This window comes from Onychostruthus taczanowskii, unplaced genomic scaffold, assembly GCF_017590055.1.
Source record: "Onychostruthus taczanowskii isolate IOZ18803 unplaced genomic scaffold, ASM1759005v1 scaffold11, whole genome shotgun sequence".
NCBI lineage: Eukaryota > Metazoa > Chordata > Aves > Passeriformes > Passeridae > Onychostruthus > Onychostruthus taczanowskii.
This window is the reverse complement of record NW_024497629.1, coordinates 17,240,505-17,250,902: the sequence shown is the minus strand read 5'-3', so window position 1 is coordinate 17,250,902 and position 10,398 is coordinate 17,240,505. Positions and strand designations below refer to the sequence as shown.

Below are 10,398 nucleotides of genomic sequence, written 5' to 3'. Positions count from 1 at the left end.
TTTTTAGCATAAACATGTATTTATAGATATTCTTTCAGAGATACAGTGCAAGAGTAATTCAATTTCCTGGGGTGCTCCGCACCCCTAAAGAGATCAAACTTACAAAGAAAAATTCCATGAATTAATAGACTGCTTAAATGAAAGTAGATCAAAATACACCAACTAAAAACTTGCTTTAGTTTTTAAAAAAAGCTTTTAAAATATCAGCACATGTCAATAATCAATTAACAGGTACAGATCTTTTACAGAAAATATAAATGCAGTGTAAGACTTGTGTTCAATCTTGTCTTTCAAGTACAGAGAGCATGTCTGTTTGGTGGGCATGGCAATTTTATATTCAGTTCTAAATTCTCCTACAGCAGCATAAAAACAAGCCTCAAAATCATCAAAAGGCTGAAAAAAAACCAAAACAAGAAAACATAAATATGGCTGTCATTAATAAAATCAGTGAAAGTCATCATTAAATAACAGTGCATTCATAACTAACTGACACTAGAGTCTCTACTAAGCCATCTTTTCAGGTGTCCAGATCTCCAGTCTCAGTGTCTAGAAAAACAAAACCCACCTAGCCTGGAAAAGCAATCCACAATGGACAATAACATTTTCCAGTGTAAGTCCTGATTCTTAAATTTTGCTTAAATTTTGACAAATTGCTTCTGATTTTTTCTTCCCTGTATGTAACTGAAGTAAAACAGAATGGTGATATATTAAATCTGCAATATTAAAATGACAGAGCAACAGTTATTATTCCTTCAGAAGATGGGGATTCTGATTTACACCTGGAAAATGTTTTGCATTACAGACTCATTGGGAAAAAAGTTCTGAACTTACTCCATAATTTAATTCCAAATCAATAGATTCAGAAATTTTTCCAGAATGCTGAACAGCAGCAATAAAGCAGCTGGAACAGCCAGATTTTTTTTTTTTTTATTTGCATTAATACTGGCCAAAGTTTTGAGGTTAGGTCAAAAATGTCCTGATTTTCAGAAGTACTGTGCTTCCAGTAGTTTCGAATGCAGCACTTCTAAACCAACGTGCTGGCCTTTTTGTTTTGGTTTTTTTTTTTTAAAAGATGACTGTGGTATGAAATTAGACAAATTTTACGTGTTCAAAAACACTAAGGCTTATCTAGGTTATTCCAAAAGCCTTAACAATATGCATTAATATTTAATTGCTGACCTCTCCTTTCTGTGCTGAGAAAGTCACCTCTTACCAGTTGTATCTGCCTAGTAAGATGAAAAAGCTGCTCACTGGAAACAGGACTGTGACCTCCAAACTAATTTCACTTCAGCTGTGTAGTTGCGGAATGACAGTGACTTCCACCAACAGTGCCTTGAATCGAGTGTGAAATGGCAACTATTTAATAACTAGTGAAATCTTTACAGTAAGATCTACAATATGTATTTACCTCAGGCATGCTACTAGTCCAGCTGGCATTAATTTCTTGGACCTCTTGAACCTCATTCCCATTATAATGGTCAAAAGAAAAGATGAAACTGTAAAAGACAATCCAATATATTTATGTTTTCACTTTTCTCAGTGGACCACTCAGGAACACACACAGTTATCAAAGGTCATTGCTGTTTTTCTATGAACTGCAATTTAGTGAAACATTAGATCAGAAACAGTCTATAAAAACATTCTTGCTTTTCTAAAATACAACATTATGATTTCTTTTAGCGACAAATAAAGTGTCCGTGTGCAGCAGAATGCTAAATCCTATTCCATGAAGACTAGGTAAGTTTGTCAATCAATTCTACTCACCCGTATCTAAATTCACGGGGATACCAACAAAGCAGAAAGAATCTTGGCCATAGCACTCATGTATATCGAATTACAGGACTAGTCTCTCATAAATCCCACCAGTCTAGATCATTGCAGCTGTTTTCTGACTATTCAAGGAGCTAGAGCATTCAACTTCCTGTCTGTTTTATTTTTAGAATATTAGCTCTTGATTTGCTGAGCCTTATAAACTATATTGGAAGGTTTGCCAGCTGTTTTTGCTACAGAATATGGCTATTGACATCTTTTTCTTCATGACTACAATTCCTCTGGAGCCTTTTGCTATGAGGGAACCATCCTTGCCTGTGACAAGAGGTGGGCAGCTCAAGAGGGCCCACCTCTTGATGCAGCACAAGCAGCAGAGAACAACTATGAAAGAAACTGCCTCTTCTTCCTGGAGCAGTCTTATCTAGAAATGGAGGCAGCAATGAATTCATCAGGCAGAGGGATTTCACTTTGAACTATGGCTGCAGAGTGCTACACAAATGAGAAGATTGAGGAGAACACATGAAACTGCAAAGATAGCTACCTTCATTAAAGAACTGTCACTTGAAATGCTTCCTAGAAGTGGGCAGAGAGGCAGGACTTCTCATGAGCAGCTGTGCTTTGTCACTCTCACAGCCAAAGTAATAGCAGTCACACGGATCTCTTCCCTTTTTATGGAGCAGTTAAACCGTCTGGCTAATTCTCTTCAAACTCCACTGTCTAGTCCTGGGGCCAGCCCTGTGTTCACAGGTGTCAAAAATTAGTTTTAAACTCACTTCAGCATATAAAACAAGTCCTGACAGTTACAAGTATCTTACAGAACTCTACCAACTATGTGCACTCATCAAAGATACGCTGCAAAAAAAATATTATGCTCCATTATCCATTGCTCTTATTTTCTAGTCCCATAGCCTTGATCCTCTCAGGAATGTCTGAAGGAGTGAAGTATTCCACAGCATGTGTCTTGCCAGAGCCCTGAGTATATTTACAGTTTATTACAAGCTACAAACCATATTCACTCTGTAATGTTCTTTTTTTTTTCCCTATTTGCTAGTACCTGGCTTTTCACAGGTTCCAGAGACTTTTTAATACATTCAGCTTTCAGACCAGATTTTAGAAACTGCTATACATTCACTGTTTCACCTTAAACCAAAGAAATTCAATAAATTAAGAGCAATTCAATCCAGTGAATCATATTCAGATCACAATCAACTTGCACTGTGAATGCTACTAACTCTTGCATACTGAGATTTGAATTTCTACATTTACTTCAAACACATAAAAATGCATTAAAGTATCCAAGAAAACACAGAGCTTATTTGAGGTGAAGTAGGAAAATGCCTGAAATAGTAATTTATAAAACATCTAAGAGAATTTGTCTGGGGTACCCATTGGCTACATACTCTTTGTATGTAGGACAAGTTACAACAACCTCACTATCAAGGTTTTGTAGTAAAATATTACCTAAATTGCAGTAGGAGAGTCGTGCATAGGTCAAAAGCACTGTCAATAATTATGGTTTGGATGGATGGGTTGTTTTTACATTTCCTAACCTTTTAAAGGTTTGGGTGCTTGCTTTATTTTACATTGTAATTTACTGTAGTGGTTTCTAAGTTCAGAGTGGTCACTTTCTTCCATGCACTTAATTTCCATCTTTCATTTGTGCTCTAGCTGCTTTTCATATTTTGGCATGTTAGGCGTAAGTGAAAACATTCTAGTTTTCCATAAAAGCAATACACATTTATAATAAAAAGCAATTAAAACATTTATTTGTAAACATTCCAAACTAAGACTGCTTTAAAAAGTCTTTGTTCCTTTTACTTTATGCAAGAAGAACTTTCTAAGGCAGGTATAGTGAATTCTATCTCATCTCATCGCTGTAACTTCTACCAAATAAGTACTATACATTTCTCCAGTTGAGAAAATCCTCACATGCCTACAACAACATGAAATGCAAAACACTGGCTGTTTTATATATCAGACATTCAAAAGCACATTAATGGAAAATTTTGTATTAGTCCCCTCTAAACCTGGGAATTGAGGCAACATGTATTAAGTTTTAATGAGTCTTCTTTTCCATAAATTCTGTATCTAACTTAGTGATTTAATTGACCCATAGAAGTATAATACCATATGCTACATAATAGCATCTCACACTAATGATTATAAATTTACATATATTTAAGGCTATGTCTTCATTGCAAAAAAAGGTTTGGGTTTTTCTTAAGCAGTGGGATAACTTAATCTGAGCAAGGTCATGGTGGTAAAACTGGAAATCAGTTTAAGGCTATCTAGGAGCAGAGCAGGTCCACAATTACCACCTTTTACTAAAGAACTTGCTGAGAACACTTTGCTGTCAATACTACTCAACATTTTTTTAAAATGGAAATTTTTATAGCTGTGATTGGTGCAAAGCATAAAGCCAGAATGAACAATATACCACAAATTCTAAGCTGAGAAAAACTAATTGTGTTTTTCACACTTAGTTTTTACACAATCTGGATTAAATGTATTTTAAATGCCTTTTGACATGTGAAACCAGAGCCTAAACCATCTTTGCTAAAACCATGAGTGAGACAAGCTCCCAACAGCTCTTACTGCAAATTCACTTGTGCAAGGTTTATGTCCCCTGAAGGGATTGTAAGTTTTAGCCTCCAAAAGGGTTTCATGGCAAACTAGCTGCCACGACAATTATTGCACAGTCTGCATCCTGTCTTTCTCAGCAACAAAGGAAAAACACTAAGTTAAACTGCTCCATTCACTGGGAGCTGAGGATATGTTACATTACGCAACAGTGGATCCCACATCTACTTTACTGCTCAGATTGCAAAATTCAATCTGTAATGCTAACGATTTTACTGCAGTACTATCTCCTGTTTATCAGCTGGATTTCACAATATGTGCAATATTAGGCAAACATCTCATAAAAGCAGGTGCTGCCAGGTGGTAACACACACCTGCTGGCTTTGTGTCAGTGATCTGCCTTACCTTGTAAATGGCTCCTGAATTTTGCAAGCTAAGCTGAAGTGCTGAACTCTAGTTAAAATCCAACATTGAAACCAAAGCAATAGCCAAAATTTACTAAAAAAAGAATTTTACATGCAGTTCAGGATGCTGCTTATTTGTTTGTTTGTTTGCTTACTGTAGTGAAACACTTACACAATGATATCTTCACATTTCTCGGATCACACGTTACACAGTAAGCTCCATAACCAGCCAAGGAGCCAAAGGTGAGTCCAGCAGCTAAAGAGATTTTACTACCTGCAAGAAATCATTCAAGTGTTATTTCTCAATACCAGGTTTTTAAGCTCAATCTTTATACGGCAGCTGTCTCTCTACAACAGAACTGATTTTGCCACATTCCAGCTTACCTCACCCAGTGTGAAGAGAGAGGTAATATTTCTGTAACTGGGTCATTCTAATGTGTGGGATTAGGGGCAAAGCCAACTAAGTAGAGGGAGATGATCAGGATCCAGTAACACTTGCAACCTGGGAAAAATACAACCCTACATTTGGCTATTTTCTCTATCATACTTATGAAGGATTTTTGTAATTTCTCTGAACTGTATGCTCATTTTAACTATATCTTACAGCACTTGGGAGTCTCCAAAAATGGTAGAAATTTGCCAATATATAAAAAGAGCAAACTGAAAAACATGAGTGGTCTTAATGTCAGGCCTTTCAGTCTGACATCAGTCCTGGAAAAAGAAATGCATCGCCAACATCACATTTAATGAATAACGAATGAAAAAACAAATAAATGGCAGTGAGGATGAACACAAGGCTTCTAAAAGTAACTTGACATCTTCTTGCAGTGCTATTGAAAAACTGGTTCATAAATCCCGTATATATCCCAAATATTTTACATTTCTGAACAGACATTTGTCTTGGTATCATATGATAAAAACACAGAATCTGCACAGCAGACATTATTTGAATTAAACTGATCCCCAGATGTTTATAAATACAGAATTCAGACCCACAATGACATTTAGTTCCCAATCCTTTTGAGTATTTTTAATCAAGATTTTGCAAGAAAATGTAAATCATAACCAATGAAAAATTATCTAGATTTGCCACGAGGATCGACCAAGTATTAAAGAGTGAAGAGAACAGGTGAACGGGATAGTCAGTGAGTGCAGCTGGCTGCAAACACAAAACCACAGCGTTTTCAGAAATTCGGATGTGAAGCCGCGTCTCCGAGAAAAAAGCACGTGCACACTACGAAGGGAGACGGTGACCCCAAGCCACAAGAACGGTGACGGACATTGCACAGGGACGGTGACCGGCGCGCTGGGGCTGCCGCCCGCCCGCCCGTCCCCGGTACCGCTGCGACCTCTGCCGGGCGCGGCGCTGCCACGGGGACTGCAAAAACCCTGGAATACCGAAACTGCGCTTTGTGGTACACTGCCACCTAAAACCTGACTCGTTGTCCTACTGCGAAAAGGCACAATTTTAACAGTACCAGAGACTTAACCACCATAAGCAGAGGCTTTTTTCCCACCGTGCATCTGGAAACGTCAGAATCAAGCCTGGATTTCTCTGTAGAAAACAAGCTTTAATCAAGGAGATACTGTAATCAACATAGGAATGATTGAAAGGTGATGAGAAAGCCCAAAATGCACTTAAGGTCAAAGATAACATGACAACCCACACTCTTTGCCCAGAAAAACTCATTTAAATGCTCAAGTTGGCATCTCATGAAACTCAGTGCATTTACAGCAGCATACGATGGATGTAAAATGCAGCTGTGCTAATTACAGCAGTTTTCATGTCTCATACTGCATAGAAGAAATCAAATGCTTGATTTCCAAATCCTTTTGTCACAGTACTAACCTTTACGAGTGTATGCTACAACACCTCCAACCACCAGCAATGAAGCATATGCAAAACCAATCCAGTCAACAGCCATGGTCCCAACTCTGGAAAAAAAACCCCAAATATATTGCAACTAAGGCAAACAAATTCCTTCTTCCTGGTAAAAAAGAAATAATTACTTAATGGGTTCTAAATAACACTACACTCTCCTAAGTTGTGCTTGACTACTGTGTCAAAACATTCAGAAGGTGAAGGTGTGCCTGTTGGCTATTGCACCATCCTTTCACTAACTGATGACCTTCCTTACACCCCGGTATGGGTATACCCATATTTCCATTAGAGGATTTTTTGGATATATGTGGCATACATTTTTCCCAGTTACAAATACAGGTATGCAGGCAAAAAGCTTGACACCATCCAAAGCATGTTTTGTTGCACTTGTGCCATGCTGCTGAGCTGAGAGCACAGGTCTGAGCGCTCATCTCAGTGCCTTCATCTCCTTTCAACCACACTACACCTGAAGCACTTCAAGCGGCATGTAACAAATCCTGCACCAGGGTTTGTTACATTTCACTCTAAAAATACGAATTTTTAGAGTGTATTCAAAGTTTCCAGACAGAAACTTAGGCTGTTTTGGGAAGCTACACATACATATACTTTATCCTGTATCTATGCCCCTTTTATTTCACCTTTACATTTTGATGCACTGTCTGAAGTTAGGCTTCTGTTCTGCAGAAAGCACTTAAGGTTCTGTTGTGATGCTGGTCGGTACTTCCCTGGCAGTGCTTGTAAAGGCACCAATGGCAGTGCTCGGCAGCCAGAGAGCCCCTGCAGCAGCGCGGCCTCTCTCCCACCAGCCGGTGGAGCACACCTTTCCCCTCCTCCTCCCAAATTAAGCGTACACTTAATTAAGCACATCCTTCTTTATACCTCAGTGCGCGTGCCCTTGACCAAAGTGTTAAAGCGTGCTAGCAAAGAGTGCTCACTCAGCATTTCATGTCAAGCCTTTAGTATTTAAAGTAAGCAATTCGCAGCGAGCCCACTCCTCCTCAAGTCGTAACCCCTCAGGACAAAAGGTGGGTTTAGGGGGCCCTGGCACCCCGGAGAACGAGGTTTGCAGAGGCGGGAGCCAGGGATGCAGGGGCCAGGGATTCCCAGGCCTTTGATGCGCCTGGCCTTCGTGGCCGCCCCCGGCCCGGACCCGCAGCCCGCATCTCGCTTCCCAGTGCCGCGGAGCAGCCCCCGGGCCAAGGCAGGCGCCTGCGGGGGTCGGCCCCGCGCCCCGCCCAGCCGCCCGCTCGCCCCCCGCCGCCCCCGCGGCAGCTCAGCCCCGCCGTACCTCGTCCCACCGCGCCGCCCTCCGACCTGTCCCGGCCCCGGCCCCGCCTCCCGCGCCCTCTGGGCTCCGTGGGGCGCCGGCCCGGCCGCGCCGCCGCGTCCCGGCTCAGCCCCGCGGCGGCAGCGCCGCTGGCGGAGCGGCGGCTGGCGGCGCTCGGCGGAGCCGGGCCGCGAGGGACAAGTGGGTGACAGTGAGCCGGCTGTGCCCTTGCGGCCAGGGGGGCAGTGCTATCCGGGGTGCGTCGGGACGAGCGTGGCCAGCGGGAGGTGATCCCTCCCCCCCAGTCGGCCCTAGCGAGGCCACATCTGGAGTGTTGTGTCCAGTTCTGGGCTCCGCGGTAAAACAGAGACATGGCACTACTGAGGAGAGTCCCCGGAGGCCGCAAGGATAACATGGGATCTGAAGGATCTCTTCTATAAGGAGAGACTGCAGGACTTGGGTCTGTTGTGTCTAGAGAAGAATGACAGAGGATCTCGTGCATGCATATAAATCAAAGCTGAGTGTTGAGAGGGTGGTGCCAGACTTTCTGGTGGTGCGCAGCAATAGGTCAAGGAGCAATGGCCATAAACTAAACCACATGAAGTTTCAGCTCAGTTGGACAGAGCATGGTACTAATAAGGAACTAGATGGTCTGCATGGGTCCCTTCCCCCCCACCCCCCCAGCAGTTCTGTGGTTCTGTGAGTCGTGGCTATGCCGGTGCAGTTAGGGTGGCAGGGCAGTAGGGCAGCACACTCTGTTGGGGCCCCTCTGTTACTGTGCCCTGCTCCAGGGTGGGCATCTCCTGCTTGAGACTCCTGATCTAGCCTTTCAGGCTCTGGAAAGGTCCATGGATATTTTACTCTTTTAAGGACAACCCCCCTTGTCATGTTCAGGATGGAAGAACTCAGAGATGCAGGAGTCCCATCTGCAGATCCACTTGTCCCCAAAGCGCGCCCATTCCACAGAGACAGGGTGAGGGTCTGCTGCCTGCAGCCCCCACAGTCGCCCTGTGACTCAGCAATGGGCACTCATTGCTGTGTCAGGCACCCTTTTGCCCCCTGCCCCTCTCATAAACAGGTTCCTTTCTCTCCTTGCTTGTGTTTTTTCAAAGTCTGAGTGCTGCTGCATGAAGTCAGGTGAGCAGGCACGTAGGCTGAATGCTCGGATGTGTTTGTCAGGGAAAACATCAGGCACAAGCCCTGACACTCTGATACTAAACACGTAGCTAATTTATGAAACTGCTTGATGTGGTTATTTTAACACCCTGACTTCTTGTCTGCTAGCCCTTTTTGCTGGACCTATTCCACCGCAAGCTATTTTTGTCCATATTTCATCCCCCTCCGCAGTGTTTCTTTAGCTTTTTCTCAAGTGAGTGATTCTTGACCAGCACAGGACGTGTCCTTCAGGGGTGATGCAGGGGTCCTGTGTGCGACATTCCCCACACTTCCCTTGTTCCCACAAACAGACTGAGCATAAACATGGCCACAACAGGGAGAGACTCACAATGCCATGTGATAGGACTTGGATACCTGCCTTCTTCAGGGGTCATTTGAAAATCTCTGCCAAAATCTTGTGTTTCCTTTAGATTTCTTTGCTTAAAGGTGTGGGAGTTTTCCGCTCCAGAGAGCTAACTGGAAAGCAAATCAACATTCTCATTAGGGTAAATGTATCTAATTTCCACTCCTAACATTCCGTTTGTTTTTTTGTGGTAGTGTTTAACTGCTGCAATACAAGCTCACTCTGTGTGAGCTGTCCAAGTCTGTCTGCTCAGTGGAAAACAGAACTGCTGTCCTTATCTCACCACAGTGTCTGTGGGAAGGAAGACTTAAGGTACACCAACTTTGGAAAACAAACACAGGACACTTGAGGGCAGGATGGCTCCAAAATGCAAACAAAAAGTGGATTCATAAGCTGAAATCCAGAAAGTGGATTTCTTGATGAAGTATTACGTGACTTGCGGCTCTTGAAAAGCATATTGAAATAAACAGGGAATTAAATGGAGCAGAACCGTGCAATTCTATTTGAGGAGGGGATTCCAAAGTGCAACAAATACAGTATCTTTTGGCACCTCTAGGATAATGACCAGTTGTGGTTACTGATTCAATGATGCTCATCACTTAAGAAGACTGGGTAACCCTGAAGTCTGCGTAAAATTTGAATCCACATAATTATATGCTGCTTGTTATGTTCCCTTCAATTTTCAATCACAAAAAGTATTTGGTACTGTTTTCCCTAAGGTTTTACTTAACTATTGTCTGATGTGAAATGGTTCCTGTATTTTACAGCACAGATGGGAGGTTTTGAATAGGAGGAGAATTAGTCAAATTAGTTGTTGGTAGCTTGACAAGTCAAACACCTCAGTCCTTACAGAGAGCTGTAACAGAGCTGGCAGCATAGCCAGTGTTACTGTTGCTGTGTGCTTTCTAGTATAGTTTTCACTTGCTTGTTACTGCCAATCTGAGCTGAAATTCCCCTGTTGGGTGTCTGCTTCCAG

General features: G+C 42.3%; 1 protein-coding gene across 1 annotated transcript; it reads right to left on the bottom strand.

Annotated features, from left to right (window-relative positions):
* On the bottom strand, positions 1 to 8,039 carry TMEM14A (transmembrane protein 14A). Its single transcript, XM_041420204.1, has 5 exons — positions 7,925 to 8,039; positions 6,604 to 6,689; positions 4,927 to 5,028; positions 1,409 to 1,496; positions 1 to 393 (listed from the first exon to the last, which is right to left on the bottom strand). The coding sequence occupies exons 2-5, from the start codon at positions 6,677 to 6,679 to the stop codon at positions 354 to 356; spliced, it is 306 nt and encodes a 101-aa protein (XP_041276138.1). The 5' UTR covers positions 6,680 to 6,689; positions 7,925 to 8,039; the 3' UTR covers positions 1 to 353.
* Between the last annotated feature and the right edge of the window lie 2,359 nt (positions 8,040 to 10,398).

Coding starts and splice junctions, on each gene's coding strand:
- TMEM14A (XM_041420204.1), bottom strand. CDS start 6,679: ATGGCTGTTGACTGGATTGGTTTTGCATATGCTTCATTGCTGGTGGTT. Junction 5,029..6,603: donor TGTAGCATACACTCGTAAAG/GTTAGTACTGTG, acceptor GATTTCTTGCAG/GTAGTAAAATCTCTTTAGCT. Junction 394..1,408: donor GGACTAGTAGCATGCCTGAG/GTAAATACATAT, acceptor GTTTTTTTTCAG/CCTTTTGATGATTTTGAGGC.